General features: G+C 42.6%; 1 protein-coding gene across 1 annotated transcript; it reads left to right on the plus strand.

Moving 5' to 3' along the window:
* Window positions 1-7714: 7714 nt before the first annotated feature.
* On the plus strand, window positions 7715-20823 carry LOC119374696 (zinc finger protein 782-like). The gene is made up of 2 exons (XM_049411143.1): window positions 7715-8207; window positions 18501-20823. The coding sequence occupies exons 1-2, from the start codon at window positions 7830-7832 to the stop codon at window positions 19095-19097; spliced, it is 975 nt and encodes a 324-aa protein (XP_049267100.1). The 5' UTR covers window positions 7715-7829; the 3' UTR covers window positions 19098-20823.

A 20823-nucleotide genomic window follows, 5' to 3' on the forward strand; every position in this document is an offset into this window, starting at 1 on the left:
TGACAGAAAAACGCCGCAGTTGTTGCCAACACTGCAGTTGCTGGCACTCACATCTGTTGCTATAGCAACGGTACAAGAAATATTTTCTCTATTGAAGTTACGTTGTCCCACCAATAGATATCCGCTGCTGTTGCCAGACCAATGGACGTGCACCATTGTTACTTTATCTGGTTGAAAGCACCTCAAAAGCAAGCCGAGAAGTGTCCCCACCTGAAGAATATATATCTTACACCGTGTTTACATAGAACCATATAAAAGCTGTGGGTCTTGTAGTGACAACATGGCTTCATTATTGGCACTAGAGCATTGTTATCAATACATTTATGTGTAGTGACCTTATTCTATTGCTTTTTTCTAGTGCTTCATTGCAGTATTGTTCACTACCTAGTCAAATATTTGTTATGTTATAAGGTCATTGTAAACTTGTATATTTGTACTGATGATCAACGAAACCTCTGTCAACTTCAAATTTTTCGCGCAAGCCACTCTCATGAATGCACATGCTAGTATAGTGCCACTGTACCACCAAGTAGGTCATCAACTGTGGGAGTGTACATTATCTAATAATTGGAGTCTGAATTGGTGATATACTTATGTGTGCTTCGTGCTTCCTGGGAAACCGCCATGGTGGTTTAGTGGTTATGGTGCTTGACTGCTGACCCGAAGGTCGCAGGTTCGAATCCTGGCCACAGTGGCCGCATTTTTTATGGAGGCGAAAATGCTTGAGGCCCATGTACTTAGATTTAGGTGCACATTAAAGAACCCCAGGTGGTCAAAATTTCCGGAGCCCTCCACTATGGCGTTCCTCATAATCATATTGTGGTTCTGGGACGTTGAACCCCAACAATTATTATTATTATTATTATGCTTTCTGCCATTCCGGATAATCAGGGGGAACAAATGTTATTTGAAATAGCAATTATAAGGGCACTGGAAATGAAATCTGTCTGCCGCGGCGGATCAGTGGTTACGGTGCTCGGCTGCTGACCCGAAGGTCGCAGGTTCGATCCCGGCTGCGGCGGTGTCATTTTGATGGAGGCGAAATCGTAGAAGCCTGCGTACTGTGCGATGTCAGCGCACGTTAAAAAACACCAGATGGTCGAAATTTCCGGAGCCCTCCACTACGGTGTCCCTCATAATCATATTATTGTTTCGGGACGTTAAAACCCGGATATTATTATTGGAAATGAAATCTTGCCATTGGTCTGGCAGTTCATGTAGTGTCAAAGTGCAATATGATCTTATTGTGCCCTACATTCGGTGCACTGTGGCATCTTGAAGAAAAGCTGGCAAGGCGGCAGGCTGCATCATGCACCTGAGTGGTGGCGGAGGGTGGAGTGTGAGGAGAAAGGGGGAAGTTGAGGGAAGTTAGTCGTGCGAATGAAGGCCGTCGATAATGAATGCTGCAGGGACAGTTTTTCTTTCCTTTTTTTTTTCTACGATTGCAGCAATTTATAGTGTGCATGATCATGCAATGTTTGTGATGGCACTATATTTAATAGCACTCATTCGTTAACTACAGCTTCTAAGGACTCACGTCTGCGTGTTGTCAGTACCTGATGTCATGTATCTCAAGAGCACATTTTATTCACTTTGTGTAGGCTGAGAATCTTGGAAATGAGATATTTGCATGTTCAGAAGAAAAGCTGATCGTATGTTGTTTCTCAAGCGCCAGTATATATACTTGCAGTTAAAAGTCAGGTGTGTTGAACTAGAACCAGTATGAATGTCTTGTTAAGGGGTAGCTAAACAACTTCCAAGTTATTAAATACATTAGCAATGGGCATGCATAAATGCAAGTATATATTTCTTCATGTTATTCGAATTTTCTTCTTCGGCTCCGGCCATTCCTTTAAATTTGTAATTGCAGTGGAGTCTACTATTCCTGTTCTGTGAGTTGTCAATAACAAATGGTCGTTTGTTAACGAATACAGTGGAACACTGTTGCGTCACTTCAGGTCTAAATAAGCCTTAGTCTTGTGTGTCGCTTTTAAACTCAAGTCATCGAGATTGTACAAAATTGACCCACTTAATTGCTCAAGAAGATTGTGGAATGTTACTTTGCGTTTCAGGCTCTGCCCTTCTGTAGTATTGCTTGATGTGTGATAAGATAGGCCTTTTCATTTCTGGTTCATACTTTTGTTGTCTCCATGTTCTGTATGCGTCAGCTTTCTTGACGTTTTTTTTTATTGCCTATTGTATTATTAAAGGGGTACTGACACCTTTTTTCGAAGGCGAGTTTACTGTGCCATACAAATCTCCTTTATGCAGAGACGGCTGTGAGCAAGTGTGAAGCTCAGAAAATGCTGATAAGATATTTTAATTTGATATTAAAGTCAATTTTTCCATGGCGCACCTACTGACATCGACACTAGCTTGACGTCAGGCTACAGTACAAATTCTGGTGACTTCACGCAGCAGTATGGCTAGTTGTGATGACGTTAGGTACCAAAACTTCCAAGATGGCCGCTTGTGCGTCATCAAAACTTCCAAAATGGCCGCTTGTGCGTCACCAACGGAGCCACGTTGCCGAGCGGCCGTGGAAACGTCACTGTATATTGTGCGAGCACGTGACGAGAAGCTCATACCGTGCTGTGACGTCAGGGTACAGTAGGAACCGAAACTAGCTTTTAAAAACATACTGCAATTACTTTTTTAGGGCGAACTCGTGCTTAGCACTACCTTTTCCAGGCTCTTCAGGGCTTGAACTTTCATTTGACGCAAAAAAACAACTGAAAATATTTGTGTCAGTACCCCTTTAAGGTCTAGCTTTTTTCGTTGACCTCTTGCATACAAGCACTTCGTTGCATGAATGAAACATTGAACCTTCCTTCACCTGATTGCTTCTGTAAGTGCTTTCATCGCACTAAATAAATTATTAAAGAAGGGGAATGGATCAAGGGCTCATTTCTTTGTTACATGCAACCTAACGAAGCCAAGGAAGGCATAGAATTGATAGAAGTGGTAGAGCATCGGATGCATTCTCCGATGGCTGTAGATTTAGTCCCTACTGACGGCAAGTTGTTTTTTTGTCAACTTTAATTTGTTTGCACTTACTGTCATAATTAGCACATTACATTTAAAAGTTACTGATAATTAGGGATGTGCAAATATTCAAACTTTTGAATATTTTTCTAGTAGTGTTTACTATTCGATTCACACCGGTATTTTATTATTCATAGTATCAGGGGCGCAACAGCTGCGCCAATTGTGCCAATTTGATACAATTCCTTATTTTTGCGCCAAGCTGAGCCATATCCGCAAATTTGTTGAAATTGCGCCACGCTGCGCCAAAATGCCTGACCAGCTTCAAATTTTTCTCAATTGCGCAATTTTTAGTGCTGCCAGCCTGTCCCTGTTTCACAAAACGTACCACAGTTCACTTAATCAGCCACCTTACATCTCACTGTCTGCTCGCATATCCCTTCGTACAGGTCATTGCTTGAGTGTTGCTCGTCCTCAAACCCGTACTCTCACCTTCTCTTCTTTTTTCCCATGCACCATTGTGGACTGGAACGGCCTTCCCCACGCCATCGTTGCCACCGCCAACCCAGATGCTTTCACTGATGCTGTAAAATTGCACTTCTCATCCTGAATGGTCATGTATCATGCATCCTTACTGTACACCCACCCCTTATATAATGCCCCCACTCGGGGCCTTTACGGAAATAAAGTGAAAATGAAATGGAGGCCGCGCTGGTCATCCGCAGTGTGAGCATCATCATTCAATACAGACGCGCAGACCCTAACCCTAACCCCCCAGCGAAAGAAAAGAAAAAAGTCACAGTTTCACCGCAAGGACGAAGCAATAAAATAATAACAATATCTGGGGTTTAACGTCCCAAAACCAAGATATGATTATGAGAGACGCCATAGTGGAGGGCTCCGGAAATTTTGACCGCCTGGGGTTCTTTAACGTTCACCTAAATCTAAGTGCACGGGCCTCAAACATTTTCGCCTCCATCGAAAATGCAGCCGCCGCGGCCGGGATTCGATCCCGCGACCTTCGGGTCAGCAGTCGAGCGCCATAACCACTAGACCACCGTGGCGGGGCGCAAGGACGAAGCAATGAATGCGATAGCAACAAATTGTAATGTTATACCAAGTGAGGCTGGCAGCAAACTCTTTTGTATCTGATCTCGCGTAACTCGATCTATAAGACGTTGGTGTAAGGGCAGTTGTTCCGTTTATGTAGCAGTTCCGTTTAAGAGATTTCCATTTGCTGAGAGTCTACTGTATTGTTAACAGTACATTACAGACTGTAATGTCATTAAACTGTGGTGATTTTGGAAAGTAGAGTAGTTTAAAACATTAGTAAAGTTTAAACTGCTGTAGACACTTGTGTCCAGCAGAACTTTAGCAGTGTGCACTCTTACCCCTTGTCGAAATCTGATCTCTGGAAACTCCACAGCTCCCTCTACGCATGCATCATCGTACATTACATGTTAAGGTGTTCGGATAAATTGTGAAACATCAGTGGCTACACGACTGACCACCAATTATAATGTCTAAGGCAATGAACCAGACAGCTTAATATGTACTGATGGGCTAGTTGGTGAGCCATGATGACTGCTTAAGTAGTGCAAAAAAGGACACAATCATGCACACATAAAATGACGCAAACGCGTGTTTGCGTCATTTTGTGTTCGTGATTGTCCCCTCTTGTGCTCTACTTAAAGGGACCGACAACTGGCCAGAACGTAGGATTAGATCCTGGTACAGATAAAAAGATCGTAAAATATAGTGACCGATTCCAGCATCCTTTTTGCGTTGCTAGTGGGATTTATATTTTTAAATTGTGTGTAAAAATAACAAAAACCGGTATGTCGCGCAGCCTTGCGAAAAAGCCTTGAAGCTGGATTATGAAGTCGATCACTTTGCTGTGTGTAGTCTGATGCTGTCATGAGTTCCATAATTAGTCCTCAAAGTTAGAGTATGTATATTATTATCCAGCCCCACTCAATTCTGTGCTGCTTACGAGGTTAAAGGAGCTGCACGGTGAGAAGCGGCGCTGCCTTCGCGGCCGCCAGTGGACCATGTCGAACCGCGGCGCATGCACACGAAGTGCACGCATGCGCAGTAACTCACTGCACTCGAACACGAACCGCTGTCACACTCACTGTTTGCGGCATATGTTGTCTTGTGTGTATAGTGACCTCATATTCGCCACGGATGGAAAAATTCTGATTACAAATGTTTCGTGGCATTTTCCACTTTACCATTCTGTGATTAGGCACTCTGACCGGTGAGCTTTCCATTGCACTGAAGAAAATAGGTACTGTGAAAATTGGTTGTCGGTCCCTTTAATCAATGATCATCAAACCAGACAAGCCTGCCACTACAGACGAGCCTACCAGCACATCTGCCACCACAGAAGTAATTATGAAGGCAGCAAGCAACTATCTCATTTCTGTTATCTTAGGCGATTTCTTGAAATACCCTGTTTAGTATCAATATTGGTAGACCTGCTGATTTTGCTTGTGATCTTGCTCACTGTTGGTAACGATTTGTTTGCCTCTTTTTCTCCCTAGGTGCATGTCAAGGACTATGAGATCACTCTTGGATGGGGAACATCACATCATGAACTCCTACTGTCTACCTTTCATTGAATATGTCATGTTAGTTTTTGTTAATGGCTGTAGTTTGTAATTATTTCATATATTTGCAACTGACGCTTTCTGTGGTTTGCTTAGTACACAAATTGATTTCATCTTTTTCCGTAATGCTCATGTATTTGTTTTCTTTAGATTCTAGCATGTTCACTTGCTGGAGCCTCCTTAGTACAGTGCTGTTGTTTAGGTGCTCCAAGAGAGTGTAGCACATTGCACGTGGAATTTCATATATTGTAAGCATTAGTATAAATGCGCTTGTTTAAGAAAAAAGGAGATCGCTGAAAAGGGGTGTTTGCTTTTGCTGGGTATTTGTTAAATTCCATCTTTTCATGTTGTTACTAACACGGTCACATTTGTTGCTCATTGAAATATGCGTTTTTTTGTGTGTTTTAATTATAGTGCTGAAGAAATAATGAGTGCCACGTCCATTGTTCTACTACATTGTTGAGAGGAGCATATATTATTGTATGCCGTTGCTTTTAGTGCATGCTTATGCATATAGAGGGCTGCTAAAAGTCCAGACATTGTAGTTAGACTGAAAAGGGCAAGAAATTATGCTCAATTTATTTTCTTATGTGTTTCGCTCAGTTGGTGCTTCAGCAATCGTATGTAAGTACAGTTGAACCCCTTTATAAGAGGCACGCATGGGGGAGAAATTCTTGCCTGTTATATGAGATGTCTCTTATAAGCAGGGTACTAAGTTATGCATTTTCCTATCAACCCTTACTTTCATGTAGCACGCTGGTGTCTCTTATACCCCACGTGTCTCTTATAACAGTGTCTCTTATAAAGGGGTTCAACTGTATATATTGAACAAATGTAGAATAGTGGTTAAAGGACCCCGACACCAAAATCGCAAACTCAAGATGTTTGTGTCATTTGATTGCACTGCATACGTGGGCACTTCTGACTGATTACTGGTGGTGAACACTGCAGTTCAGATATTTTAATTTAGTTCTAAAGTTAGCGTAAGTGCTCATCTGAATTGGAAGAACCTTTCGACATTTCCACTATTATGACGCAGGTAGGGGTCCCTCTGTTACGCTTAGCAAGTAAAGCAAGTGTTGTCGTCACAGACAAGTTTGCAGGCACACAGAATACCACGACTGGTGTCCGACAGGGACTGTTGTTCCTCGTCCCCTTCACGCTGTTATCAGGCAGCTCTCGAAGTGATTCTAGCATATGCCAATGGCGTTTTAAGTGCTGTAGTGAGCAATCTTTTTTTTTTCTGAGGGTGCACACTCTGGATAGCGAAATGCGTGCTTGGCAGGAGGGTGTGTTGTTTCATTGTAGACAATAACTTCAGCATGAGAACAGGCCTGATGTGTCACGTCCGTCTTTCATCCTGCATGCAAGGCCCCGGTTCAAAAAGTGCGCTCTGAACGTCACCAAAGCTCGAGCGCACGTGATATTACAGTGCTCCACCGTAGTGGGGTGCCAGTTTCCTATGATTTCTGGTGGGCGGTCTGAAGTGATGCCAAAATTTTCATTGTTAATGATGCCAACATTAATTATACAATATGTTAGAGCATGTACGATTCAATTCCAGGAATATTAGATGCAAAGCTATTAATTAAAGCATAAAAGTCACAAACAAAAAATTGGCTCTCATGGGTCCTTTTAACCAGCTTTGCCTGGTTTGAAATTGCCTGAAGGCCTTTTTAAGTGAAGTATTAGTATCAATCAACATTAGCCTCATCTCATTTCTTTGGAATTTCCTAATTACAGCTTCTGTGGCTGCATTCCTCAGGGGGTGGGATATCAAACAATTGTGTAATTAAATTTTGGTACACAGGTGAACCTTAGGTGCTGAGAAGTTAACCCAGCTTTGCCCACTGCATCCTGATTCGTAATGGTAAAGTGCTGTGGCTCTGTAAAACCCCAGAATTTAAGCTTTTTTTTTTTTCAAATGCAAATGGCCATTTGAGTCAGCCGTCTTGTTTTCTTTGTGCAGCTTCATGGTCTCTCGATCCAGCAACTACGGATGCTCAGAAGCCGCATGGAGGATGCCGTTACCGCTGTAACTTGTGCGACTATGAGACTGATCATTCTTCTCACCTGAAACGACACATCAGGGTTCATACAGGCGAGCGGCCATTTGAATGCCACTTGTGCCCAGAGAGCTTCAAAGCAAAGAGCGCACTGGATGCTCACCTGCGCAACCACACAGACGAGCGGCCATTTAAATGCCCTTCATGCGCTCAAAGCTTTGCAGCTATGTCAACATTGAAAAAGCACATGCGCAGCCATACGGGCGAGCGGCCATATAAATGCCCTTCGTGCCCGCAAAGCTTCTCGGCAAACACCACATTGAAGAATCACCTGCGCATCCACACAGGCGAGCGGCCGTATAAATGCCACCTGTGCCCCAAGAGTTTTTCCAGAAAGTTCATACTGAATGACCACTTGCGCACCCACACCGGTGAGCGGCCCTATAAATGCCCTTCATGCCCCCTAAGCTTTTCACTAAAGTTGACACTGAAGGAGCATGTGCGCACCCACACAGGCGAGCGGCCATATCAATGCCCTTTATGTCCCCGGGTGTATATGCAAAGACAGTGCTTCAAAAGACACATGCGTCAGCATGAACAACAGTGATCATTTAAGTGTCAATTCTGCTGTCAGATCTTTTTATAGCGGAGCTGTTAAGCTTTTCGTTTGCCATCATCATGATCGGCCTCTATCATCATGATCGGCCTCTAACTACTACGCGTTGCTCGGCCGGCGTGCACTCTCTTCGTTCTTTCCTTCATCTTCTGCTTGCTCCCCAAACACGTTTGCCCGGATGATTAACTAATTTGCTAGGTTGTAGAACTAAGTAATTAAGCCAAGGCCAAGTTAATTATGCCAGGTTATGCTAAGACCGAGCTAATGAAACTGTCTTGCTGAAAACATGCTAATCAATAACCATGATTATTAAGCCGTGTTAGGCTGAGACCAAAATAATTAAGACGACACTAATTATGAGCAAGTTAATTAAGATCTTGCTGATTAAGACCATGTGGTTTAAGACTGCCAGTTAACCCCATGCTAAGACCTTACAAATTAGCTTGAGCTAATTAAAGTCGCATTAATTAAGGCCAAGCTCATTAATATAGTGAGCTCAAGCTGACACACACTGATGATATGTACAGATGAGGAAGTTGTACAAATGATGATGATATGTCCAGTTGACAAAGAAGAATCAGTGACTGCGCTCACAATATATTAATTAATGCAGGAAAAGTGAGGGTGAGGAGGAAGGGGCAATGCCACCAGATCCGCTGCTTCATCAATCTTCACACCACTAGTGCTTAACTGCCCCAATTTTTTAAAAAGTGCTCCAGAGCACTATGGCAGTGCCAAGCTATGTAATAACAGTAATGTTGTGGTTAGAATAGTGATAGTATGGCTTCTATATTTTCACTATAGCATCATTAAAAAGGTGGCCCAGTGGTACGACATGAAAGTCGTATTTACTGCACCATACAGGCTGTCTGAGCTCTGCATAATGACTGACCCATTGTTCCATTGGATTAGGACTTAGATCTTGCCACCCATGCTGAATGCTGCATGGCCTTTTTTTTTTCAAATTTTTTTATTTATGAGATTAAATCAAATCATAGTGTTTGTGATTATATGATATTACTTTGTACTGGTATTACATTTAATCCATTGAGGGTTGAATTTTTTCATGAAATCCAGTCCAAGAATGTATAATTTTTTTATTGCTTAAATAAATTCTTCAGGCGATTCTATTTTAGAAAAAAAATTGTCTAAACTTTATTTTCGTGACCGCAACGTGACAAAAAAATTCATTTTTGTTGATACATACACATGGTTTACAGTCGACGTCCGATTTCCCGGACCCTCAAGGGACCGCGAAAACGTCCGGAAAATCGGGCAGTCCGGAAAAACGAATGCACGTGAAAACGCACATTTTTGGTAGGTATTTTTCGCTGACGGAGAGGGTCACAGCCGGAGTACAAGATTCCCATAGCAGTTCAGCCAATGCATTGTTTAGGTGGCTCTGAAAAGAGCTGTTTATAAAAAAAAATACGACGTGGCCGGCACTACCTCATAGGTCAGCAAAGAAGTCGCTTATTTTCTTTTGCACGGTCCGCTTGCCCGCGATTATGTCTGCCTCAATTTCAGTCAACGTCATGTTGCCGCTGTACACCAATGACAGTGTCATCAGTGCTCGCGTCAACTCCGTGTTCGTTGGCTGTGTAGGAGCTGGCTCTTCGTTCTCGGTGTCGGAGTCATCGGAATCCTCCGTAACTTGATGAATGATTTCGTCATCGGTCAACTCCTCACATAGCTCGAGGTCTTTGTCAGCGTCGGCGAAGCCCTCAAGGGTTATCTTGACTGGAATCAACATGCCGCCAGCGCGCAGATCGTCGAAGGCAACGTCCGCGGATGGCAGTTCGTCATCGTGAGCCTACGAGGTGGCTTTGTGCGCTTCGAAGGCGCGGACGAAGACGAAGGAGCAGTCGGTGCCATTGCTGTAAACGGCGAATCCGCTCAACGAAAAGCGCAGCACGAAACAGCTAGGAACTCGGTGGATGCTGAAGGTCGGGAAACGTGATCACTGAAGGTAGCGCGCAGCAGCAAACGATCAACCGCAGACACGACCGCAGAGCTGGCACAGCTGACAAAACAACACGTGAACTATAGTGCGTGAACGAACACAGTGAGGTTTGGCTTGGCTAAGCTACGGCTGGCAGCGGATTGAGATTGACACGTGCGGTTTCGAGGTTACGGCAGCCGCGGCGCGGCGCGGCGTTGCTGCTGATGCGAGTATGGTGGGTTCAAGGATATGAAAATGAAAACAACCAAAATGGCGGCGTCGGTGCTGACTTTGGGTCGGCGGTTAACAGTGAAAAGTCCGGGAAATCGGATGGAGAAGGCTATAAGCGTCCGGAATTTCGGACTTTTTAATACATTGACTCTACGGGGAACTTGACGGTGCCACAGATGAGGCCGGGAAATCGGGCATGTCCGGAATTTCGGGCGTCCGGGAAATCGGACGTCGACTGTATTTGTAGTAAAATCAAGCAAAATCATAAAAAAAACTGAACAGTTTTTTATAAATAGATATTATGCATTGTATTAAACATAGCTCACACACGTACAAAAATAAGCGCACCAGAGTACTTTTCCGGTTAAAAATGTTCGTGCTCTAACACTAAAAACTTTTCATCGTGTGATAGTCTTTGAAGCATGGCTCGCCGCGCACGCTTTTCAGATGTCGCTCCTTGATCGTCATAGGAGTCTGAACTCGTCAAAAAATCCTCATCTGACAAACTGAAATCCAATGAATCAGATTCTTATTCGGCACTTGGGGCATAGTCCGCATCGGAAGAATCTCTGCTCGACTCAGCGGCAGCAGAGCAACCGGCACGCACTTCCATAGCGTGCGAACTGCGTCAGTGAGCGCACGGAAGAAAACTCTATGGTTGTGCGCCCGTCCGGAAAGCAAAACAAGTGAAAAAGCTACAGTAATCCTTCGTCTAATCGCCAACAAGACGTAGTTAGTTTTTCGGAGACCCCAAAACAGGAAACGCAGTCACGGCGGCATTGTTTGTGTAATTTAGCGCCACACAGAAACTAGACGTAATCGCGCCCCGGGGAGCAATAAACGAGAGATTAACAAGCGGTCACTCTTTGAGAAATTAGAAACCAAACAGCCATCAGCTGCGCGGGCGCAAGAAGCGAAAACCACCCGAAGGATGAAACCGAAACCAGCTGGACTGCGTGCGCGCGTTCTGGTGCGGAATTTAAAGCCGCCGCGCCTCTTTGGAAAGCAAAAAAAAAAGAGAGACTGAGAGACATCGGTGCATTAAAGAAATTCCACCTATTCCCGAAGCGTGGCAGCATATCCCAAGCAAGAGAAATGATCGAAGATGGCGCGCTCGGTTGGGCAACCGATAGCCAGCGCACGGCGCGCCGTTTTGCGAAGCATAAAAAAAAGCAACAACGGAGAGACATCGGCGCATGAAAAAAATTCCAGGTATTCCCGCAGCGTGGCAGCACATGCAAAGCAAGAGAAATGATCAAAAAAGGCGCGCACTTTAAACCAGCTGCACCGCGAACGAGCTCGGATGGGCAAGCAATAGCCGGCGCGCTGTTTTGGGAAGCAAAAAATAAATACAACGGAGAGACATCGGCGCATGAAAAAAATACCACGTATTCCCAAAGTGTGGCAGCACAGGCTAAGCAAGAGAAATGATCGAAAAAGGCGTGCGTTTTAAAAATAAACGCTATGCCGTACATGTATGACGAAAACCCTTTGGTACCAGGAAGCTTCTGCCGTACATGTACGGCGAAAACCCTCAAGGGGTTAAGAGCACTCATTCATTAACTTCACTTTCTATGGACTCATGTCTGTACTTGGCCAGTAGTAACTGTTAGATATCTCACTAGCATATTTATTGACTGCAGTCTGTGTTAACATTCTTGGAAACCAGACATTTACGTGTGCTCTAGAAAATCTCATTGTATGTATCTTTTTCGCAAGTGTCAATATAATGAGTTGTAGGAGAGTGTGAGCGTGGATGCCATATATTGTAGGAGTGAAGCACCATTTCCAACTTTACATACGAGACCATTAACAATGTACGTACACAAATGCAAGTATGTATGTCATCATGTTACTTCAATATTTTTCTTCTGCATTGGCCATTACTTGTATATTTGTAATTGGAATAGGCGCTGCCGATCCTATACTAGGATTTCGTCATTAACTAATTTCCTTTGGTAAAGAAGACATTGGAATGCTGTTATATTGCTTCAGGCGTACTTCATATTTGTGTTATGTCTCATTATTCAAGTGTGAGTGAATGAGATTGTATAAATTTACCATTTTAATTGTGGAATGTTAATTTTCATTTGTATCAGTGACTGTCTTAGATCTCATACGTCTGTGTTAATGGTGCCTTCTGTAGTGTTACTTCCTGAACGTTAACATGGTATCTTTTCACTTTAGGCTCACACTAGTGTTGCGACTGTGTTCTGTACTTTTAGGCTTTTCTGCGACTATTTTCGTTATTTTTTATTATAATTATGTTTTAGATTTCTCATATTCCTACAGCATACAAGCACTTTGTTGCATCCAATAATTAAGAATGTAACCACTTGTCACTTGATGTAAGTGTGTTTTATCACGCTCAATAAATTGCTCTGTTTTGTCATTATAATTCATTTTTGGTATTTCAGTGCTCATGCTAAACGTATTCAAGTAATAAGCACTTTATTTTTCTCAATATTGCCATGTAAGTTTGGTGATTGCGCTGATATGCTTAATTGTTTTGCCAGTGGACACATTTCTGCTGAAGGAATTTTGTCATTAATAATCATTACTGTGGGAATGTGGTGACCCATCTAGCTTTTTCTTTACACGCTCATAATTAGCTGTGATCTACTTACTGTGTCCGTACCAGAGCATTAGAGGTGCTGTTTTCAAGCAATCAGGCATGTGAATGCTTGAGCTCCATAAACCTATAGAACCAATAGGCAGAAATTTAATGGAATTTGACCATTTGTCTTAGTGTAGGCTGTTTCAAGGCAAAACAATTACTATGGTAATGTTACGTGTATTGTTCATGAAGTACCAAGGTATAATGTTAACTTCACTTGAAATCTGGGCTCTTCATTTTCCTTTATATTACCAATGGCAGTTTATTTAAAGCACGATGACATATACTTGGTTGATATTCCCTGTAATACACTGTAGTGTCACTTGATGGCATGAGAGAAAAAATTCAAGCACAAGCTTTGCTGCTTTGATCTTTCACAAGGTATTGTGCTGAGAAAAGCTTCTGCCATAAGAAGCCAGGAGCAAATTAGGGCATCCCGCAGGGGCGCCCGCAGTCTGCAGGCGTTTGGTGCGTTGCGACACCACGGACCCGAGCACATGGGGATCAGGCACCCCATGCCTATCTTTGGATGGCTGGACATAGTCCAAGCTTGGAAAAGGAAATCCTTACAACTTGGTTGATGCTTTGAACTGGGACTTTTAAAGGGCTCCTCACCAGGCCACATTGCAAATTTGAGTTATGCATTGGAAGTTGTTGCATGTCTAATAGAGGGCGTTCACCCACTGTGGTGGGCTAGTGGTTATGGTGCTTGACTGCTGACCCTCAGGTCGTGTGATTGAATCCCGGTGGTGGCAGCGGCATTTCAACAAATGCGAAATGTTAGAGGCCCGTGTGCTTAGATATAGGTGCACGTTAAAGAACCCCGGATGGTCAAAATTTTCGGGGCCCTCCATTACGGCGTCTCTCATAATCAAATAGTGGTTTTGGGACTTGAAATCCCAATATTTATTGTATGTTATAATCCAGACGATTCTACCACAAGAATTTTTTTAATGGCTTCATTACAAGCAGAGATAAAAAATATTTTAAAGTGGTGTGCAACCATGATGTGAGGATGTGAGCTTCGCACCCTTGTCACTTTCTCTGTCTAGCCTTTGCAAGCTAAACTCCTTCCCTGTGTTCTCCCGTGCCGGAGCCGGAGTATTGTGTGACGCAAACACACCAGCTTGTGACGCACACGTCAAAATATGCAGACGAGACGCACCCTTCCTCTTTCTCTGCAGTTTATGCTGCTCTGTATTTTGCGTGGTGTAGTACTTTTAAGTACGTAACGCACTCGGTGTCATATTTTTTTCGTTCTGGACAATCCAATAACCCAAGGCCGTGAACAGCAAGGAACTGAGTGCTGATGCGTGTGATGAAAGTCCAGAGCAACGTAAGGATCTGCAGCCAGCTGTTAGAAGTTTCCGGTTGTCTTTTCTTGGGCAATTGCATTACAGTGGCAGACTTGTAATATCGTTAACTACACATTACAGACTGTAATGTCGTCACACTTTGGCGAGATTGGAAGGTAGAGCAGTTTGACCCTTTCACTCCCGTTGACGAGTATAGTCATCATGAGATGTACCAAAATGACCGATGACAACTATACTCGTCATCAACAAAAATTGTTCCCATGTGGAACCAATGGCGACTGTCGAAAATGATAAATAAATGCAGCCAGCCAGAAAAGGCAAAGAAGAAGTAGAAAGACACGTTCTATCATGGCGACACGATGGGTCCTGGCTCAGTTTTTCTGTACCTGCTAATATCATAGCATCTACATTTTGGTGCCGAAACCCGGTTGTCGAAACCCGGGTGCCGAAACCCAGGTGCCGAAACCCGGGTGCTGAAGCCTGTTGTCGAATTACTACAGCGACTACACTTGTCGTAGTTGCTGTTCTTGACGCTAGATGGCCACACTTGTCCATGCTGTGCCATTTGTGTCTCGGCTTTCATTTTATACCATCTTTCATTGTACTGCCATGCACTGAAGTTATATTCCAGTTATCTTTTCTGACAAAATTAGTGAAATAAAGGAACCCCATTGAATTTAAGAATGGTACCATTTTATTCAGAAAAGAAGTTCTACAAATTCGGTGAAAAAATTTTTCGGTAAATTTGGTGCAATTTGCTTCTTTTTTTTTACGGTAGCGAAAGGGTTAAAGCATTAGTAAAAGTTAAACTGTTGGGCATACTTGTGCCCAGCAGAACTTTAGCAGAGAGCACAGTCACATCTTGTCAAAATTTGATCTCGAGAAATGTCACACTTTTCCATGCATGCGTCATCATACATTCCAAGGTAATCATTGGTGTTTGCATTAGTTCTAGAACAGTCATGGCTACACGACTGACCACAGGTTGCAGCGTCGTAGGCAATGAACCAAACAAGCCTGCTTCGCATCCACAAAGAAAGCTGGCTTTCCAGGAAAGTGCAGTGTGGTAAAACATTTTCTGACTTTTTTACCACATGATAGCGCTCAGGGAGTAATTTTGTATGTGCTGCTTAGAAAAGATAGCTACAACTCTGCTCCCTATGTGAGCATGTACAGGGATAGCAATTGTTCTCAGCTAAGTCCTCTCATTTTTATTCATTTCATGTCTTGATCAAAGCATTTTTACAGCTGCAGAAACATTATTCATGCTTATCAAAGCAGAATGAGTCGAGAGTGAGATTGCTCCATGGTGGTACAGTATGTGCTCTGAGAAGAAGTTACCACCGTACCAATGTGCATTACTTGTGATGACGCGACTAGCTCAGAATTCAAATGTGATTCAAGGTTGCATTTTATACAGGGTGCTTCAGGAAACGTGTCCGAAAATCCTCATAAATACAGGAAATAGAATATTTGCTCGTAGCCTTCATAATGACCTCTTATGTAGCGCTAGACATTTTAAGACAACTAGAGACATCAATTACGGCAGTAGTTAAAGAAATTTATTAAACCTTTTCATTTGGTGAGACAGGTGTCCGGCTGAAATGGGAGGATTGAAGTTCTTTTTACGAAGAGCCCATTGCCGCTTGATTTTCTTAAAGCATCCTCTGGTAGTTGTTGCGGAGTAATGAAATTCATTGACTCATGTTAAGATGTCTGTCGCCATAGAAAAAGTAATTATGAAGGCAGCACATTAACATCTCACATCCGTTATTTTAGAAAATTTTCCGACACATTTTTCTTGAAACACCCGGTATAGTAGCAATATTTGTAGACCTGATAATATTGCTTGTGATTTTGTTCACTGCTGGTAACAATTTGTTCGCCTCTTTTTTTTTTCCTAGGTACAGTGTCGGGAATGGTTGGATGGAGAACATGTGAACTCCTACTGCCTTTCATTGAATATGTCATTTTAGTTTTTGTTAATGGCTGTGTTTTGTAATTATGTAGCATATTTGCAGCTCATGCTTTCTGTGCTTTGCTTAGTACAGAATATGATTTCAGCTTTTTCCTTGATGCTCATGTATTTGGTCTCTTTAGAGAGTAGCGTGTTCACTGGCTGGAGCCTCCTTAGTAATGTGCTGTTGTTTAGGTGCTCCAAGAGAGTGTAGCACATTGCACGTGAAAGTTCACGTATTGTAAGTAGTGTTATGAATGCACTTGTTTAGAAGGAAGGAAATTGATGAAAACTGATGTTTGATTTTGCTAACTATTTCTTAAATTCTGTTTTTTCTATCTGTTAGAGGGTCTTATTGTTGCGTTTCTAGGTTTATTTTTATTTGTAGCTTTTTATTTTACCGTGTTCGTATACTATATCACTTTATCGTTTTACCAGAGTAGTGGATTGCATTTATCGTGTTACCGGAACGCTTATTTTAGCAATGGTTCAGCTACCCATATGTAAACAATTCTGTACATACATAAACGTATTTGTTTATACATTTGCACGAACCATTAAATGATGATGATAATTGCCTGTAAATAATATTTAACTTGGGTTAAGGCTCCATCACCGCTGTGGCAAGATTGTAATAGGGGTTTTTAGCAGGTACCGTATTTCGGTATACGCAAAGGGGTGTATGGAATACAGGGTTACCGGTGATGGTATCGAAATCCTATGACACTTCGTGCAACGCATAACGTTTCTTTTTGCCTAGTGTTCTTAAAGGGAAAAAAGTAAAATGTCAAGTCATTTGGAATTTCACCGCTGCAAGGGATTTAACACCAGTAGAAAAGTAGAATGCAGCATGTTTCTGTAATAACAATCTTGTTCTTGCCTGGTTCATCTGGGCCCTGCCAGATGGCGCCACCTAACCAGTCTCTCACATTTACGGCCATAAACATAAAATTTATCTGGTGATTAGCTTAAAGGGGTACTGATACAATATTTCGCGGCAGAGATAGCCTGCGGAATTCATTCGGGTGAACATGCGTGTATCATCTGTAAAATACCAACAGCAAATATAGCTTGGAAGTTATTTTAAATGAAATTTGAAGCTTGCGTGAGCGATCGACATCCTCGCGCTACTGACACCCCTTTGGGACCGCCTACCTCCCTCACGTGACCATGCTGCAACAATTTATGATGACGTCATAGCCACCATGTTTTTTTTGCCGTGCTCGTTCTAGCAGCTTACTTCTCGGCTGCTGCTCGAGAACCGCGCGGAATTGCGTCACAGTTCTGTGTGCTGACGTGATCGAACGCTGCACCCCCTAGGTAGTGATAGTTGCACCCGGAGGCTTGTCGTTTTTGAAACCGAAACTTACACTGGTCGGTAATGAGGAGCCTTTAATCAATTATCTGTCGCGCACTGCAGCAAACAATGTGCCGTGTTATAACTAACAGGCACCCAGGAACACATTGCACCAAAAAAAGCGTGAGACCAAAATTTTTTTGTCAATACCTCTTTAAGTTCCATGAAGGCAAGTCTACATTCTGTAAAGGTGTGTGCATGCTTAGATTCCATCTGGTATTCTGGTAGCATGATAACATGAAAATGGTACAGACAAACTAAAGACCTCTAATAGCATGGTCGTATTTGCTACCCTTGAAAATACGCATTTTCTTGGTGTTTTAATTGTAGTGCTCAAGAAATAATGAGTACTACTTCTATTGTTCTACTTTACCTTGTCCAGTGCGGCATACCGTCTGGTATACTGTTTTTTTACTGCATGCTTATGCATTTAAAGGTATGTCAAAGGATAAGACATTGTAGCAAGAGTGTAAAGGGCAGTAGATTATGTTCAATGTATTTTATTAGTAGCAATGTGTTTCGCAAGCTTAATCTTTTGGCAATTGCACATCGAGCAAATGTAGAAAGTTGGTTAACCAGTTATGTCTTGTCTGAAATCACCTTGAAGTCTTTTTCAGTGAAGAATTAGTGTAAGCTAACATTAATCTCATCTCAGTTCCAAATTTTGGCTACAGTGGCTGCATTCCTCTGAGGGTAAAATGTGAAACAATTGTGTGCTTAAATTTTCGTACACTCGAAAGAACCCTAGGTGGTTCAAAACAACCCAGCTTTCCTCGCTACATCATGATTCATAATCATAGAGCGCTGTTGCCATGTAAAACCCTAGAATATAAGTTTATTTGCTTTTGAAAAGAAACACAGCATTTGACTAACCCGTATTCTTTTCTTTGTGCAGCTTCGGCGCCTTTCAGCCATCCCGCAACTATGGATGCTAAGAAGTCACGCAGGGAACGCCGTCACCACTGTAACTTGTGTGACTACGAGACTGACAAGTCGTCTCACCTGAAACGGCACATGAGGGTTCATACGGGTGAGCGGCCCTTTGAATGCAACTTATGTCCCGAAGGATTCAAAGCAAAGCCTGCACTGGATCGTCACCTGCGCTGCCATACGGGCGAGCGGCCATACAAATGCCCTTCGTGCCCGCAAGACTTCTCGGCAAAGACCACACTGCGGAATCACGTGCGCATCCACACAGGCGAGCGGCCGTATCAATGTCACCTGTGCCCCAACAGTTTCTCCAGAAAGTTCATACTGAATGATCACTTGCGCACCCACAGCGGCGAGCGGCCATACAAATGTCCTTCATGCCCCTCAAGCTTTGCACTAAAGTGCACACTGAAGGACCACATGCACACCCACACAGGCGAGCGGCCATATCAGTGCCCTTCATGCCCCCGGGCATTTAAGCAGAAACAGGGCTTCAAAAGACACGTGCGTCAGCATGGACTACAGTGACCATTTAAGTGTAAGTTCTGCTGTCAGAGCTTCTCAAGATGAACCTTTTTATGGCTAAGCGAAAGGTAAATCCGGCAGTCCTCTGCACACAGGAAACTCCTATCGCGTATGTGCCACGAAAATTAGGCATGCCCCATTACTTGCCACTGGTCCACTAAATATGAAGAAGAGAACACAGGGGCGGCAAACACCAATTAAGATTTCTGGACAGTTGTAACCAGTAATTGAGAAAGACTTTAATGAATCGTCGGGATTAACCCAGTGATAAACACTAGGGCAGCATGGTTCAGCTTCGCTCGTTGACTGTACGGAGTGCTTGGGCTTCTTTTTTCTTTTTTTTTCTTTTTTTTTTTGCAAGTGCACATGTTACCAGTTGTTCCGGAGCACTGTGATTGTGCCTAGCTACGTAGGATAATAATAATTTCATTATTTTCTTTAGATCATCGTCGTGCATGCAATAAAATGTAGTCAGAACAGTTCATTTTTCTTCACGATTCTTTACAGTGTTCTTTGATGACCAGATGAACGTTCGCAGTGTCATAAGTTTATTGAAAACCCATGTATTCGTACTGGTGAGCGACCACAACTTTAAATTGTCAACTCCAAACCCTTTTGTATTGTGTCGCTTAAACTATGATCCTCACGTTGTGTATACTGAGTGTTCCTATGAGTTCCTACGTCTATCAGCACTTGCTTCACCTTTCATGCGGAGTGATGACTTTTTGTGTGCTCTTAAATGTTGAACTTTAGGCTGGCTTCACAGGATGATTTAGCACAACCTAACAAGTTGGTTTGTTGTATTAGGACTTAGGTGTTGCCACATACATTGAATGCTGTACGTTTTTTTTTTTTTTTTAGATTGCAGCAAATCGTAGTGTCTATGATGATGTCATAGTATTACTTTGCACTGGTATTTTGTTTAAAAGCACTCATTCATTAGTTTCACTTTCTAAGCAATCATGTCAGCACTCAGCCAATGCCGACTGTTAGACATCTCACTAGCATATTTATTGACTGCAGTCTGTGTTAACATTCTTGGAAACCAGATATTTACATGTGCTCTAGAAAAATCTCATTGTATGTATCTTTTTCGCAAGTGTCACTATAATGAGTTGTTGGAGAGTGTGAGCGTGGATGCCATATATTGTGGGAGTGAAGCACCATTTCCAACTTTACGTACGAGACCATTAACAATGTATGTACACAAGTGCAAGTATGTATGTCATCATGTTACTTCAATCTTTTTCTTCTGCATTGGCCATTACTTCCATATTTGTAATTGGAATAGGCGCTGCCGATCCTATACTAGGATTTCGTCATTAACTAATCTCCTTTGGTAAAGAAGACATTGGAATGCTGTCATATTGCTTCAGGCATACTTAACATTCGTGTTATGTCTCACTCTTCAAATGTGAGTGAATAAGATGGTAAAAATTTACCCTTTTAATTGTGGAATATTAATTTTCATTAGGATCGACGACTCTCTTAGATCTTTTACGCCTGTGTTCATGGTGCTTTCTGTAGTGTTACTTCATGAACGTTAACACGGTGTCCTTTCACTTTAGGCTCACACTAGTGTTGCGATTGTGTTCTGTACTTTTAGGCTTTTCTGTGCCTCTTTTCGTTACTGCCCATTATAATTATGTGTTAGATTTCTCATGTTCCTACGGCATGGAAGCACTTTGTTGCATCCAATAATTAAGAATGTAACCACTTGTCACTTGAC

Source organism: Rhipicephalus sanguineus, chromosome 11 (genome assembly GCF_013339695.2).
Source record: "Rhipicephalus sanguineus isolate Rsan-2018 chromosome 11, BIME_Rsan_1.4, whole genome shotgun sequence".
In the NCBI taxonomy this organism is placed as follows: Eukaryota; Metazoa; Arthropoda; class Arachnida; order Ixodida; family Ixodidae; genus Rhipicephalus; species Rhipicephalus sanguineus.

What these genes read in the sequence shown, in the direction of transcription:
- LOC119374696 (XM_049411143.1), top strand. Translation starts at nt 7,830, where the DNA reads ATGTCAACATTGAAAAAGCACATGCGCAGCCATACGGGCGAGCGGCCA. An exon ending in TGCGTCAGCATGAACAACAG is followed by an intron (nt 8,208 to 18,500) that starts TGATCATTTAAG and finishes AAAGAAACACAG; the next exon opens with CATTTGACTAACCCGTATTC.